We start from the raw sequence: 16,595 nt of genomic DNA, 5'->3' as shown, positions 1-16,595 counted from the left end.
GCTCTGGTAAATAATAGTAATTAATATCTAGTTCTTATAGCACGTTTCATCCATAGATCTCAAAGCACTTTGCAAAGGAGATCAGTACCATTACCTCCCCCCAATTACAGGTGGGGAAACTGAGGCCCAATGCAAGGTAATGACTTGTCTAAGGTCACCCAACAGGCTAGTGTAACAGTCAGTATCCACTAGGCAACCCTGTCTCCATTGTGTACTGGGGGGGCTGTTGGTACTCAGTGACTCTGACCTTGAGGAATTCAGGCTTAAACATATTGCCCCACATGCGAATGAGCCCAGAACACTGGGCGAGCGTGTCAAAAAAATCAACCAGACTAAACCAAGAGTAAAATCTCCGAACACTGACACTTTTCAGAAGAGATTCCTTTCCCCTCCCACCCAGTACATTGTGCCTCTGGAAGAATTAACGGCAAGAAAGAGGCATTTTATTTCATTTCTTCAGCCTAGTTTCCTTTTTAGATTTGTTTTATTCCCAGAGCTACAGTGGGGAGTGAGAGAAAAGGCTGGCTCAGGGGCTGGAAATGAGCAGATGCTGGAATATGCGTGTCTAGGATCGCCCCACAACCTAAGGCTTCAGGATCTCCACGTGGAGTTTTGGGGTCTTCTCCCCCCAAATGTTTTCTGGAGAATCCAAGTTTCAAATTAAACAAAGAAAACAAAGGTCCCTTCAGCCTGTGATTGAGCCAGAGGTCTTGGAAGACACTCAGAGAAGTGTGAAATGCCCCATTCACCTCAACTGGGTATGAACTTTCTCACCTAAATAGCATCATCCAGAAGTGGCAGCGGAGTTAACTCCTTCCCTGCTGGTCACCTAGCTAATGTGCAGCTCCAGGGTGAGTACATTCCTGCCTAATGCATTTTTCTATGGAAAGGCTGCAAGGTGCAAAGCTGTAAGTGCCTGGCTGTTCCATGAGCGATTTGATTTTGGGGATTTCAGCACGGCACTGCCCCTTGCCCCTCCCCAGGGGACAGCAAAGCCCTAGTTTTGGGCGGGGGGGGGGGGGGTGTTCCCTAGCCAATATTAAACCACTGTTGCTCCATTGTTTACGCTATTAACAGGCTACCTAGCCAGTCTCCCCCACTCCCCCCTGCTCCGAGTCCCCCCTCTGCACACACGCCCTCTTTTTGCCTTACAGTATCTCAGATCCCAGCTGGGTGGGACCTAACCTTTGGGTCAGTGGTTTGAGTCTGGCTCAGGGCAGTGGCAGCCATAAGCTTTGTGGCTGTACAGTGACTGTAGAATGGGTTCTGTGAAATGTGCTGTCCGGGGGTCTCGGTACATTTCTCAGCAGACAGGGACCCGTATCGCAGTTCGCCTCCTCCCTCTTCCGAGTGGCCAACGACTGAATGGGCCATGGAGAGGAAAAGATGATCGGGTGCCTGGGATTCGCCAGACCCTGCTCTGCCACAGAACTCCTGTGTGACCTTGGGCAAGTCACGTCGTTTCTCGCTGCCTCAGTTCCCCGCCTGTACAATGGCATGACAGCAGTTCTCAGATACTACAAAAATGGGAGCCATACAAGTGCCTAATATAAATGGCTAGAGGCCAAGCCTGAAGTGTGGGGAAGCTTGCCTGGCCGTTGTTCTGCCTGTGCTGGAGATAAACAGGACTTCAATCTCTGCTCCTAATTTTTACAGGGGTATATGGTAAAGGATACATGCAGGGCCCTAGTCAGTCTCCTCCCCATCTCTGACCTGGCCCCTCACTTCCCCCGCTGTCAGTGGCAATGTGGGCTGGCCGTGTGTCTCCTTGGATGCAGTGGGCCCTGTGCAACAGCACAGTTCAGCTGTCTTGCCACTGGTTCCAGAGGGCTGCACTTCTGGCCCCAGCTCTGCCTTCACTTTCAAATCAAAGAGTGGGGTTGGGTGATCTGAAGAGATGACTCCTCACACCCACCAATACACCTCCGAGAGGAGAATGGCAGGGGGGCTGTGCACTGTGGTTGATGGCGCTGGAATAGACATTGGAGTGAATTCACGTCATATGGATGTTGCTCAGTGACGCTTGGAGATCTCATTTAAACGGCTTCAGGTTTATGACCCAAGGGGTTAAAAGCCACAGCACTTCCTTGGCCAGGGAGTGCCTGCAAAGTGACTGTGGGCAGGGGCTGGTTCATTTTAACAAGGCTTTGTTCATGAGTGGTGGGGAGGGGAGCGTGCAGGGTTGTGAAAAGGCCCCATTTAACACACCTGAGCAAGGAATGGGCTCTATTTAAAGCTGCTCTCCCCCTTTGATGCGATTAGAGAGTTTATCAGCCCTTCTCTTGCTTCCCCACTGCCACTAGCAACCACTCTCCCCTGTCTCTCTCAAGCAGACCACTGGAGCCCCCCTGCAATGTCTCTCTCTGATGTACAGCAATTGCCAGAGCAAGTGTGTGTGTGTGTGTGTGTGTGTGTGTGTGTGTATGAGATGTAGGGAAGAGAATAATCTTCCCCCAGCAACTCCAGGCTTTGGGATTCCCCCTGCAGCGCTGCTAAAGAGGACGGTGCCTTCTCCACATTCGGGGGTCACTCTGTTTGTTGAGTTAGGCCTGGGAGCAGCCTCCTGATACCGACTTGGATCTAGGCTCAGATTGCTGCTAGAATATCTCTGTATAATGGGCCAAATCTGAACCTCACGGCACTTGGCTACAGGCCCAGATTTATGAGTATTTGGCTCCAGAGCACTGGTTCTGCCCATCGCAGAGATAAAACATTGGGATTTGGTCCCATCTTGAACAACACCTGACCACTGGGGCTGGAGCTAGCCACTTGTCTGACATGAGCCACTGAATGGCCATGGTAACAAAATTCAGGAACTACTGGAATGCTGGAGTCACACCATCAACCTACAGGGAAAGAGCCCTGTGCCGCAATCAACCCCCTGGTATTGCTCACAGTGGCTCCAGTTTTGACCTGTGGGTGGCCAAGCTGGTGTTAGTGAGGCCAGGACAGGGGTGGGCAAAGGCATTTTTATGTCAAGCATCTTAGCAAAATCATAAGAACATAAGAAAGGCCAGACTGGGTCAGACTAAAGGTCCATCTAGCCCAGTATCCTGTCTTCCGACATTGGCCAATGGCAGGTGCCCCAGAGGGAATGAACAGAACAGGTAATCAGCAAGTGATCTATCCCCTGTTGCCCATTCCCAGCCATCTTCTAATGAGATATTGGTATTTCTCCATGTATTGGCTAATTGCTGCTGTATAGTCTACAGAAAGTGCCATGTGCTAGGAAAGTAAGTTTCTATCTGAAACTGGCAGGAGAGTTGAGCGTATATTTACCCACACTGGAAGTTGGCCAGGACACCAGGGTTAAAAATGGGGGAAAGTTTTCATCCATAGATCTCAAAGCACTTTAAAAAGGTGGTCAATATCTTTATTCCAGTGTTACAGATGGGGAAACCGAGGCACAGAGAAGCGGTGACTTGTCCAACCAGGCCCCTCATTCTCTTTCTTTCCATATGGGATCACTTCTCCCAAACTCACAACCACCCAGGCCAAAATGAGGCACTGTAAGTGGCAATATATCTAGCATTTGCCCCCACTTGTTTAACGTCTCATTCAAACGATGGCAATTTAGCGATTGTTTTAGTACTTTCTTAAAGGGAAGAGCACCCCCTACTGGAACACCGGCACCTCTGTGTTCATAGAAGGTTTCCTATCAATATACAGAGCACACACCTCTCTGCTGAGCTGGTATAAAATCTGTGACAAGTCTAGCCAAAGGGGAAATAGCTGCAAGCTAATAGCACCTCTGGAGCCAGTTATAAGTGGTCAGTAATAAAGCAAGCCTGTTCTCTGGAGTAACACTATGGTATGTTTCCTAACACTGCTTGGCAACTGATTTCAGTGTTATGTGTCTGCCAATGACTATGAAAAAGTGTCTGCCTAACACAATGAGTGCTAAGGGACTAAACTTAATTTCCCTGTATCTGTCTCTTTCACAGCTAGCCTCAGATCACACTGGGTCCTACATGAAGCAGAGGCCTTCGTACTTCCTGCCAAGATCATGAAAACTACACTACCTCCACTGAGGGCCCTGGAGAACTGAGGACCCCATGGAACAGCAGCTGGCTGTGTTAGTAGTGATGCTCATGCAGTACAAAGCTCAGCGAGTTAGGGCCCAGATCCTCAAAGGTATTTAGATGGCTCATGGCTATTAGGAATGAGGCACCTAAATACCTTTGTGAATCTGAGCCTAGGTGTGTCTGTGTTTATTGTTATTCTATAGCCTTTATTAGTCTGAGTTTATTTATGATCATGGCTAACTACTTATAGATCTTTGCATATGTAGAATGGGAAAGACATGCCAAGCCACTACAAAGAATCCCTGGCCTGAACTCAAAGGGCCCAGTCCTGCAGCCCTTATTCACAAGAAGCCCACTGGCCTTGACCCTGCAAGCTGCTCCATGCAAGCAGACACTCCAGCACCCCTAGGGAACAGCTTTCAGAATCAGGTTCACGGGGCTTCTCAAATAAGTAAGAACTGAAATAGGGGGGCCCTCTGCATAGGCAGGCCCCTGTGAAGACCCAATAAAGTCAATGGAGCCCTCTGGGATGCATGGATGAGTTTGCAGGATCAGGGTCTGAAGCTATTTATTACACCCCATTATTTCTCCTTCTTTCTCTATTGATTTATCTCTGTTGATTTCTTCACCCATCTGAGTCCTTAATGGCCTGTTATTATTCTGGTTGTATTTATTTATATAACCATAGCTATTTACTATTCTTCCTCATTTTCTCATCCTCTCTCTTTATTACCCTATATTGATTAGACCCCATTATGTATCTTTCTCTGGCTTTACAGATGAGTCAGGCTCTGTTGATTTCAGCCCTGACTGTGCTCCCATTAGCCTTTATCTCCTTTAATTGGTATTTATCCCTCTGCTGATCGTTTATTCACCTCTCAGCCCCTCCCCAGACCCGGGGCCCCCTGCTGGCTCCCTAGCCCTGACAGTAGGTGAAGGGAGGGACTTACTCTGCCTTGTTTATCCCTTCCACGTGTTTCTCTCCATGTGGCTCCAAGGGGGCGTAGCTAACCAGCCCGGAGTCAATGATTGGTGCTGGGCATTCGGAAGGGGCGTGGTCAGGTTGGTACCCGCTCCCGGGCCAGGTTTAAATGGACTGGGAGGGGCGGCCTGAGTAGCATAGCTGCTGTTCTCCCTGGGCTGTGACCCAGGTAAGTATCAGCCCTGTAGGGTTTGTGTCTCTGCTGTGCTTGGGCGGGGGGTTCATAGCTGGGCTTGTCTGTGTCCAGTTCCGAGCTCCCCTGGGCTTTTCCCTCCTCCATGGGCTAGAGATGGGAGATTTCCACCCTCCCATGGGTGGGGAGGGGGAAGTACCTGCTACGATGCCTCTGGCAGGAGGGTGCTTTCTTCCCAGACCTACTAGTCAGTCTGGGCTAGGAACAGGCTAATTGTGGCCTGACACCTGCTCACTGACATCCTGAGTGAGGGACTACAGCTGTTCCCTTCACCCCTCCCCTCTTAGCTCTCCTGTACTGGCACAGCCCAGAGCTCAGCCAGGGGCCCTCCTACAATGATGCAGGTGCTGCGAATTGGGCTGAAGGGCAGTCACAGGAGGCTATGGTTCTTGCATGATCACTTGCTAGATGGCATTCTGGGCTGGCTACTTGGCAGCAGTTCAGAGGGCCTGGTTGCTGCTGGGTAGGGTGACCAGATGTTCTGATTTTATAGGGACAGTCCTGATTTTGGGGTCTTTTTCTTATATAGGCTTCTATTATGGCCCCCCCCCACACACACACACACACCCACTCTGTCCTGATTTTTTCACACTTGCTGTCTGGTCACCCTACTGCTGGGTGTGTGTATGTGTGTGATAAAACGTCCTCCAGGAGCTGTCTTGTAGCTAACAATGCTAATGCTCAGGCAGCCTGGTCAGTGACCAAAAACTCTCCTAGCCTAATTGCCTCTGGTACCTATGTTTGTGGGAACCAGTGACCTCCAAGCAACTCTGCTCACTCTACCTTCCCTGTTCATTTAGAAACCTGGTCCCCAATAAAACCTGTACTTGGCAATAAACCTACATCCTTACTAGCTTGAGGTAGCTCTGGGTGGGACAGAGCTGAGCATGGTCCTGGGGGGAGAGGGGCTGTGTGGGGGCAGGGAGCCTGTCTAAAGCCCTCTCTGTCATAGAAACCAGCACCATGGGGAAAGAGAAAACCCACATCAACATCGTGGTGATCGGCCATGTGGACTCTGGGAAATCCACCACCACCGGGCACCTCATCTACAAGTGCGGGGGCATCGACAAGAGAACCATTGAGAAGTTCGAGAAGGAGGCGGCTGAGGTTGGGGACAATGGTGCCAAGCAGACTGGCTCAGGAGTGCCTTTAACTCACACTATGGGGTTGTGTGGAGTTGCTGTCAGATGTGTGGCTCGGTTACTGCATAAGTTGTGACTCTTAACGCCATGAAATCTAAACCTCTGAGTTTGGGGATGGGGGGGGGGGGGAGGGGTGCCATGTGTTTGGGGTGCACTAGCACATCTGCCGCTCCAAGGCCCTGTCTACACTAAGGAAGCTTGCACCAGTGTAACTATTCTGATAGAGACACACTTAGGGTAAATGTGTCTCTAACATTCCCTTTTGCAAGGCCCCTGCCACCAAATTCTATAACTATCAATGGAATCATTGACTGTAGACTGGGGAGGGGTCTGATGCCAATTGTTTGTTAATGGCCGTTCTAAAACCCACTGGAATCCCACTTGTAAACAGCACCCCAGTTAAAGCAATCTTATGTTGAGGGGGAGATGGGAGCTGTTCCCTAGTGACTACTTGTGTCCACCCCTAACCACCTAGTGTAACTGGTGCCCCCTCCCTCACAGATAGGTAAGGGATCCTTCAAATACGCCTGGGTGCTGGATAAGCTGAAGGCCGAGCGGGAGCGTGGAATCACCATTGACATCTCCCTGTGGAAGTTCGAGACCACCAAGTACTACATCACCATCATCGATGCCCCTGGCCACAGAGACTTCATCAAGAACATGATCACCGGCACCTCTCAGGTACGGACTGGCCCTACTCGGGCTGAAGGTGATGAGGTGCCTAAGCAGCTAGATCTGTGGCATGCTCTTATACTGTATCCCCTCCCTACCCCAGGCTGACTGTGCGGTGCTGATTGTGGCAGCTGGTGTGGGAGAGTTTGAAGCTGGCATCTCTAAGAATGGGCAGACCCGGGAGCATGCCCTGCTGGCCTACACGCTGGGGGTGAAGCAGCTCATCATTGGGGTGAACAAGATGGACTCCACAGAGCCCCCTTACAGTGGCAAGCGCTACCAGGAGATCACCAAGGAAGTGGGTGCCTACATCAAGAAGATTGGCTACAACCCAGCGTCTGTGGCATTCGTGCCCATCTCTGGCTGGCATGGGGACAACATGCTGGAGGCCAGCGCCAATGTGAGTAGCATCCCTGTTTCTGCATGCCTCATGGAGGCCAGATCTGAGTGCCAGGATGGAATGAGGGGCTGGGGAAGCTGCACCGAATCTATAGGCATGGGAGAATGGATGGGGGAACCCCACTTTCAGCCAGGGATCTAAGTGGAGCATGGTTGGGATCTGGGGGCTCACATAGCTTTATTTCTTCAGGGTACATTCAATATGAACTTCCAGACTTTCTCTTCTCTTCCCCCCCCCCCCCCCCCCACCGGGAGAGGCAGTTTAGAGCAGGGTGGGCACAAATACCTCCTAGGAGACACCTGGCACTCTCAGGCCCTGCCTAGCTTCAGTCTTGCCTCCTGTCTGTTGTAGATGCCTTGGTTCAAAGGGTGGAAGATCACTAGGAAGGATGGGAATGCTGCAGGCACCACTCTCATGGAAGCTCTCGATTCCATTATCCCTCCTTCCCGCCCAATTAACAAGCCACTCCGTCTGCCCCTGCAGGATGTCTACAAGATTGGTGGTGAGTGTGGGAGGGAGGCGCTCACTGGGCATGGTAGCTCCTTGTCTAGGCCACCCAACTGATGCCACTGTCTCTGTTCCCCAGGCATCGGAACAGTCCCAGTGGGCCGCGTGGAGACTGGCTTCATGAAGGCCGGCATGGTTGTGACTTTTGCCCCCACCAACATTACCACGGAGGTGAAGTCGGTGGAAATGCACCATGAGGCTCTGGCAGAGGCGCTGCCGGGTGACAACATTGGGTTCAATGTGAAGAACGTGTCTGTGAAAGACATCCGGCGTGGGAACGTGGCCGGAGACAGCAAGAACGACCCTCCCATGGAGGCTGGCAGCTTCACCTCTCAGGTCAGGGATGTGAAAACAACAGGACTTAAGTGATTTGGAGTCAGTCCTGGGTGGAAGGCCGTAGGAGGCTGTACCTCATGCTAGGCCAGTCTGCAAAGAAGCACTGCGGTTTCCAAGGCTACCATATGCCTGTACAATTGCTTCAGCCACTCGATTCGCATGGAGGTGTCTGCCATGGCAGCTGAGTGGAAGAGAGGACAAACTGCTCTCCCAGCCGGCACAAGAGTAATTGGTGCTATGCCCTTGGGTCAAATTAGCAAGTCTGGGGCTAATCCCCCTGCCCCCTTTTCCTGTGAACTGAAAAGGGAGGGTGGGTGGTTTGGTTTTGTGTGTCTCTTGCCCCTAAGTTTATTCTCTTCCACCGTGCCCTGCAGGGCCTTGCACCAGTAACCACTAGCTCTCCTCCTCCTTCCCACCCCATATCCATTTTGCCACTATATCATTGGTGCCATTAGTCTTGTAGTGCCAGCACACCTTCATGGCAGGAGGCTTCTGAACAATGGCTTTCTACCTGTAGCTGCTAAAAATAGTCCAAGAACCATCTGAAGTTAGCTAGAGCTATTACTGGCAACTGCTCTCCCTCTAACACTGTTCTCTGCATGGTGGCTACCCCTAACAAACAGATTGCTTTGAGAGAAACACCCGGAAAAGGCCTGCTGTGACAGCTGGTCATGTTAAGAACGGTTACTGTATGACCCATAGACTTTAAGGTCAGAAGGGACCAATATGATCGTCTATCTGATCTCCTGCACAACGCAGGACACAGAATCTCACCCACCCACTCCTGCAACCAGGGCCAGCTCCAGGGTTTTGGCTGCCCCAAGCAGCCCAAAAAAAAAAAAAGTCGTGATCTGCGGGAGGTCCTTCACTCTGAGTGGGAGTGAAGGGACCGTCCGCCGAATTGCCGCCGAATACCTGGACATGCCGCCGCCCCTCTCCAGAGTGGCTGCCCCAAGCACCTGCTTGGCAGGCTGGTGCCTGGAGCCAGCCCTGCCTGCAACAAACCCCTAACCTATGTCTGAGCTACTGAAGTCCTCAAATCATGGTTTAAAGACTTCAAGGTGCAGAGAATCCTCCAGCAAGTGACCCGTGCCCCATGCTGCAGAGGAAGGCCAAACCCCCCCACCCCCCAGGGCCTCTGCCAATCTGCCCTAGAGGAAAATTCCTTCCTGACACCAAATATGGTGATCAGCTAAACCCTGAGCATGTGGGCAAGACTCACCAGCCAGACACCCAGGAAAGAATTCTCTGTAGTAACTCAGATCCCATCCCATCACAGGCCACTGGGCATATTTACAGCTAATAGACAAAGTTCAATCAATTAATTGCCCAAATTAGGCTATTCCATCGTACCATCCCCTCCATAAACTTATCAAGTTTAGACTTGAAGCCAGATATGTCTTTTGCCCCCACAGCTTCCCTTGGAAGGCTGTTCAGAACTTCACTCCTCTGGTGGTTTGAAACCTTCATCTAATTTCAAGTCAAAACTTCCTGATGGCCAGTTTATATCCATTTGTTGTATCCACATTTGTATTGAGCTTAAATAATTCCTCTCCCTCCCTCGTATTTATCCCTCTGATATGAGATCTATATTAAAATCTGCCTTCTTTAGGTTAGGCTAAACAAGCCAAGCTCCTTGAGTCTCCTTTCATAAGACAGGTTTTCCATTCCTCTGATCATCCTAGTAGCCCTTCTCTGTACCTGTTCTAGTTTGAATTCATCCTTCTTAAACATGGGAGACCAGAACTGCACACAGTATTCCAGATGAGGTCTCACCAGTGCCTTGTAGAATGGTACTAACACTTCCTTATCTCTACTGGAAATGCCTCGCCTAATGCATCCCAAGACCGCATTAGCTTTTTATCTATTCCTCTCCAATTGTACGGGGTGGATTGTAACCTTTCTGGACAGGGCCAAGCTTCTCACAGTTCAAGTTTGCTACCACTAGGCAATGTGGATATTATTCTTCTCAGCCCTGGGAAGCTAGATGGTGCCTGTGCCAACAGAACTAGACCTGCAAAAATCAAGGTGAATTGGTCCTGTCACTTAACTACACCAGATTCTAAGATGGCTTCTAAAAAGCTTAATCCTGATGGGAGGGCTATGCCGGGATCTAAGGGCTTCCCCAAGAACAAATAAGCAGGAGAATGTTCTGCTGCTCATTCAGACTTCCTAACCATCTCCTCCCATGCAGGTCATCATCCTGAACCACCCGGGCAAGATCGCCGCTGGCTACTCCCCAGTGCTGGATTGCCACACTGCTCACATCGCCTGCAAGTTTGCGGAGCTGAAGGAGAAGATCGACCGCAGGTCTGGCAAGAAGCTGGAGGACAATCCCAAGGCACTGAAGTCTGGGGATGCTGCCATTGTGCAGATGATTCCTGGCAAACCCATGTGTGTGGAGAGCTTCTCGGAGTACCCACCTCTTGGTAAGACTATAATGGATGGGGTAAAGTAGGTACTGCCCTCTAGCACTGGTACATCTGCCTTAGAACCAGGTAACTAACTTGCTATGACCAATCTAGATCACAGGGCACTTACTATTGCTAGTGTCTAATCTACTTGAACTGACCTGGGTCCTGGCTCTGCAGGGAACAATAGCGGCCAGTAAAAGTGCTGGCCTCTGACTTCATGGGAATCTGTTGGGAAAACCAGCATAACACAAGAACTAGGGGGTCACCAAATGAAATTAATAGACAGCAGGTTAAAACAAAAAAGCAATTGTGGTGTTTGTGGGTTTTTATTTCTTTCCCCCCCCCCCACCCCCCCACACACAGCGCACAGTCAACCTGTGGAACTCTTTTGCCAGAGGGTGTTGTGAAGGCCAAGACTATAACAGAGTTCAAAAAAGAACTAGATAACCATTGATGGACTGATCCTCTATGATATTGGCAGGGATGGTGTCCCTAGCCTCTGTTTGCCAGAAGCTGGGAATGGGTGACGGGATGGATCATTTGATTGCCTGTTCTGTTCATTCCCTCTGGGGCACCTGGCATTGGCCACTGTCGGAAGACAGGATTCTGATCTAGATGGACCTTTGGTCTGACCCAGTATGGCTGTTCTTAGCATATGCCCCCCAAGCTAGGGCTAAATCATCAGAGGCTAGGCTAGGCCCTGCTGTAGCGGAAAACTTTCTATTCCTGTCCCAGAGCTGAGTGCCACTGAGCTAGAGTAAAGAATTGTTGGCAACCTGTGGCGAAAAAAGCCCCATAGGCTCAATGGGCAAAAGAGAACCACTTAATGCTCCTCTCCTCTGGCAGGTCGCTTTGCTGTTCGTGACATGAGACAGACGGTGGCTGTGGGTGTGATCAAGGGGGTAGAGAAGAAAGCCAGTGCAGCTGCCAAAGTCACCAAATCAGCTGTGAAGGCCAGTAAGAAATGAAGACTGGGCAGCACCAAAACCCAACAGGCAAAATCACCGTCTGGACTTACTTGTACAGCACAGCTCACTGAGCCTCAGCAAATGGCACTGGCAGAGCCATGGGTGGGATGGGTCTGCCTGACCCCTTGCACTTTAACTTTTCTAACTGTCCTCACTGAATAAACTGCCCATTAAAAAATGACCATGGCTTTGTCTGTCTGTAACCACGTCCTCTGGAGGGCGTGCTGGGGTGATCTGTCAGCCCTCTTGGCTATGTCAGGAGCCAGGATTGGGTGGAGAGGCCCCATAACTACAAACCAGTGCTGGAGGGGCAATAGATCCTCTCAACTCTCCCATGGAATAGGGGGTAGAGAAATGCTGCCCCCGCACTACCATTCAGCCAGCAAGTAGAATGTCTTGGCTTCAGCCTTCTCACCCAGGAATACCAGGACCACGTGGTTCCAAGTGGCAGTTTGAAGGGGGCAGGGGGTGGGCGCTGGCACAAGCAGTAGCAGGGCTCTAGCAGAGGAAGAGCAGCATCAGACGCTCACAAGCAGGACTGATGAGAGGTAGAGCAGGAGGGGAGGGAAAGCACAAAGCTGGAGGAAACCCCATCAAGAGACCCTGAACATCTCCTGGTATTGTGGGTTAGAATTGCTCGGAGTTCTTGGTGGAGAAAACCCTTCAGAGGAGACCACTTGCCTGTGAGGACATGTGGGCTGGAAAATGGGGGTGGGGAGGGGTCAAGTTAGGGCAGTGGTTCCCAAACTTTAACAACCCGTGAACCCCTTTCACTAAAATGTCAAGTCTCGCAAACCCCCTCCTAAAAATGAATATTTCTAGGGGATTTTCTCCTTTACCTGAATATAAATTATAAAAGCAGTGATCTTGGACATTTGTTTTTATGACATGCTTATTACACACTATTTAGTATTATTTATCATTACAGTATTTTTATTACATTATGAAAACAGCAATACTCTTCCAAGATCTCTTTTGTAGCTTGTATCGCTTTGAATAAGCCTGTTCTAAGACAAGGCCCCTATGTTTCATCAAGGAGCATCAGATGTGAAACAGCATGAAGGTATTTAAGAAACCAACTCAGAGTTCAGCCTACACAAGCATTCAGGTCTTGAGCAGTCTAGGCAAACAACGCACATTACAACAAAGCTTAAACTTGTTCTTCATAATTTTAAAAACAATACTGTCTATTTAATTTTAAAAACAGCAAAAAAAATCCACCTCCCTTTCCATTTCTTATAAGAAGTCTTGAAGTTTAAATCTCCTCAATGCGATAGATAGGCTTGCTTTGATCTGCTTAGCTCTTGGAAGTCCAGGGGCTCCAGGCTGCTGTCCTCATGCTGCCCACGGTCCCTAGGGACAGCTCTGTCTCCCATCAGGGAATTTTTTCCCAAGAACCCCTGTAACATTTCGTGAACCCCCAGGGGTTCACAAACCCCAGTTTGGGAACCACTGAGTTAGGGTGAGGCACCCTCTGTGCCAGTCACTACCCCCTCCAAGCTGGATGCTTAACCTGGAGCCCCTAGCTGGTGCTTGTGACGGGAGGGTAATGAAAGAGGCTGTTAAAACAAAAGCAATAATATCTTAGCCAGCATAGGTCACTGGGCTCCAAATGACAAGCCTGTGATGAGAGGAACTGATGTTAGAGTGTGGGCTTTCTCAAGGGGGATTTTCCAACAGAGAGGGATTAGCAGAAGATGGCCAAAGACTGGCTGTTTGATCCTAAGAGACCTGAGTTACCTTCTAGGTATGGGTCACTCTCCTCTGGCAGGAGGTGGCTCTATCCACTCACCTTAGACTGATCATGTCACCCCTTCACCTTCTGCTAAGTATCTACTACATATTCATTTTTTCCCTGTCATGAGCTCTTCAATCTAGCAGAGAAGGATAGACCACAATCCAAGGGCTGGAAGCTGAATTTAAACAAATTCAGCCTGGAAGGCGTACATCTCTAGCAGTGAGGGCAACTCACCATTGGAACAACTTACCCAGGGTCATGGTGGATTATCTATCACTGACGACTTTTCAATCAAGATCTGCTTTTGGAATTATTTTGGGACAGGTCTCTGGCCCACGTTACACAGGAGGTCAGACTAGAAGATCACAATGGTCTCTTCTGGCCTTGGAGTCTATGCATCTGCTCACAGCATAAAATGGGTTTGTGGTGTCTAGATCTAGTACTGCTAGTTAAAATGGTGCCATGGCTCCTTCTAAGCCACGTTTTAAGGTTCTTTATGGCCTCTTTCCCCTTGAGATACTTCCCTCATTCGTTGCCTCCTATCTTGGGTCACTCCAGCAGGAACAGAAATGATAGCAACATGCCTTTATTAAATGCCACAAATTCTCACTCCCATGGGTGATGCTGGCCCTTGCTAAGGAGCTCTCTAGGTCTGAGGTTCCAGTCCAGGCTCAGTCCATAACCTCAAGTGAAGTGGGGGGGCAGTCCCTCTCATAGAGATGTGACACAGAGGGCCACTCTAGAGCTAGCAATTCTGGATTTTGGGGAGCCAGGTATCTGTAGCCTAGGACCCCTCCCAGCAGAAACCTCCCCCACCTGTGGACTTCTGAGGGGTAGACCCAATGTCCCTGTGTGCATGGGATAGCTTCTGTAACTGGTAGGGAGAGCTGCACATCCCTCAAGGCAGAACTTGCCTCATGTCTTCTAATCTGAAAGTCCTTCTGCTCCCAACTCTCTCGGGATGCTAGGGTGAAAATGAGGACAACCTGTGTTCTCTTGAGGGTTACTCCTCTCTGGCATGAGGGCACTTGCATAGGTTTGTACAGGGAACCAAATGCATGGAAAGGCTCCAGCTTAGTCTGTCCGATTTTGACTGTCCCTTTAACAACTAAATGGCCCCACTGGCTGCGTTTCTTCCTGAGGCAGGAAGAAAAACAGGACAATAAATTATCCGGCTGTGACTGAGAATTTATTAATGACTCCAGAGACAAAGGTGGTAGCTGAGAATTTTTTTTGTTTAAAAAGTTGACGCTGGTTGCAGCTGGTCTCTGAAAAGAGCAATCCTACACGAGGGTGGGCCAAAGGCAGCCCTGCGGGAACTCAGTCAATGGAGTTCCACCACGGCTGTGGCTGGGCCCTGTCCGGACAGAGGGCTATGAAATTATTAATCCAATTGCTTCAACTGACTGCTAATGAGCAATCTAGTGCTGAAACAAACCCGTCTGCGTCCTCCGGCTGGAAGGCCAGGTCTACACTAGAAACTTTTGCCAGTGTAAGTGTCAGTTAAGACGGGTGATGCTTTGACATATTAATGCTGGCAAAAAGCCCCCAGTCTATATGCAGTTATACCGGCAAAAAAAGAAAAGTTCTTTTGCCAATGTCATTATTCTGTTCAGGGAACTTTCTGCTATAAGCATGTTTGTACTAGAAAACCCTTTCCAGTGTAGACTAGACTGAACTCTATGGTTCTCTTACAAAAGACTGTCCCATGGATGAAATAGGACAGCAATGCCCTAGGATGTGTCCCCAAGTCAGAAACTCCAGCTTTCTGCTGATCCTGCTAGAAATCTAGCCCTGACAAGAAGCAGCTGCCTGTTGAAAGCAATGTAGGGGCCCCCTGGAATGGTCTTGTAGATGAGTCCAATGCACCACTGAATGCTCTCCTTAAGAGACAGATGAGACCCCTGGGCACGTGAGGGCTGAGATGTGCCCTCTGGCCAGGAAAGGTGCTGGATGAGGTCTCTGTGGTTGGCTGGATCTCAGCTGGAGAAGGTGAAAAGGTTATAGCTCCACTACCCTGCCTAGGTGGTGTATGACATGGGAGCAAGGAGGAGTGAACTGGTATTAAAGAATGGAAGAGCAGGCACTCTTCATGATTCCCACGGGCAAGCAGGTGTGTCAGAGCTGGGAAGAAGGGAGGATGCCAGTGGTCATCCAACAATTACAGCAGATCCCCTTGCCAGCCAGGGGTCCTCTTACGGATCAGCATCCAAGCCCCACATTGTTTGGGTGTCAAATTATGCCATTCAGCAGGCCACTAGGAGACCACAGCGTGATGCTGATTTTCTGCAAGCCACAATGCTCAGTCCGTTCACTGGATGTGGGAGGCATTTATCTGCCCGGCTTGCGCCTCAAAGGTCTTGTCCCCCTTCTGACCATCCTATGGTTTTGCTACGTGCATGTGCCCACCTGTACAGCCCACACTGAAATATTTAACAATGACCCCAAGGTGCCCCTGTATCGTGGACTTGGCCTGTCCCCTAACCTGTTCTCTTGGCCAGGTCACGTGATCATTTCCTGTGACTTTGCTATCAGGGGGCAGCATGTGAGAGCTGCCTGGGTGTGAAGGCTGCTTTGTATCTTTGCTTCCCCTAGCCAGGACAGAAAGCCATTTCCCTAACAGCGTAGAGACTGAGGCAGCACATTTGGAACCCGGGAGCTCCTTGAGGTCTAGGTCCTGTTCTGCCACTGCCTTGCTGGGTGGCCTTGGGCAAGTCTCTTCACCTCTCTAGCTGGCTGGTTCCCAGGCTCCAAAGCGGGGCTAATAATGTATCTGTGTCACAGCTGCTGGGAGGATCCCCCGGTTAATGTCTGTACAGCTCTTTAAAGATAAGCATGGTGGAAATGCTAATTGTTGCCATGAGTAGGATGCAGTGAGGCAATTCTCTTGCTGGCTGCTTTGGGTTCCCTTTGCCCATTTCCTAAGAGGAAAATGAAATGAACATGTTGCTTCATGGCCCTGCACAGGGCCGGCTCCAGACACCAGCGGAGGAAGCAGGTGTGTGGGGCGGCAGTGGGGGTGGTTTTTTTTTTTTTTTTTGCTTGGGGCGGTGAAAATAGTAGAGCCGGCCCTGGCCCTGCATTATTATTTTTTTATGACTAAGGGCAGCATCCCTCTCTCCTGACACAGAGGTGGCTGAGGGGGGGATCGGAAAAGAAACCTGGAATCACAATAAACACCTGGATTCTCTTTGAATCTCGTAGGGTCCAAATGCAAG

At 50.0% G+C, this 16,595-nt stretch overlaps 1 protein-coding gene across 1 annotated transcript; it reads left to right on the top strand.

Annotated features, from left to right (window-relative positions):
* The first annotated feature begins 6,159 nt into the window (after positions 1-6,159).
* On the top strand, positions 6,160-11,639 carry LOC112108391 (elongation factor 1-alpha 1-like). Its single transcript, XM_026657180.1, has 7 exons — positions 6,160-6,307; positions 6,844-7,023; positions 7,118-7,414; positions 7,766-7,916; positions 8,001-8,257; positions 10,452-10,686; positions 11,518-11,639. The coding sequence occupies exons 1-7, from the start codon at positions 6,164-6,166 to the stop codon at positions 11,637-11,639; spliced, it is 1,386 nt and encodes a 461-aa protein (XP_026512965.1). The 5' UTR covers positions 6,160-6,163.
* Positions 11,640-16,595: the final 4,956 nt, after the last annotated feature.

Source organism: Terrapene carolina, unplaced genomic scaffold (assembly GCF_002925995.2).
Source record: "Terrapene carolina triunguis isolate 2854851 unplaced genomic scaffold, T_m_triunguis-2.0 Scaffold236, whole genome shotgun sequence".
In the NCBI taxonomy this organism is placed as follows: domain Eukaryota; kingdom Metazoa; phylum Chordata; order Testudines; family Emydidae; genus Terrapene; species Terrapene triunguis.
Note: the sequence above shows the minus strand (reverse complement) of the source record. Positions and strands in the feature narration are given on the sequence as shown.

Coding starts and splice junctions, on each gene's coding strand:
- LOC112108391 (XM_026657180.1), top strand. CDS start 6,164: ATGGGGAAAGAGAAAACCCACATCAACATCGTGGTGATCGGCCATGTG. Junction 6,308..6,843: donor TCGAGAAGGAGGCGGCTGAG/GTTGGGGACAAT, acceptor CCTCCCTCACAG/ATAGGTAAGGGATCCTTCAA. Junction 7,917..8,000: donor GGATGTCTACAAGATTGGTG/GTGAGTGTGGGA, acceptor TCTGTTCCCCAG/GCATCGGAACAGTCCCAGTG.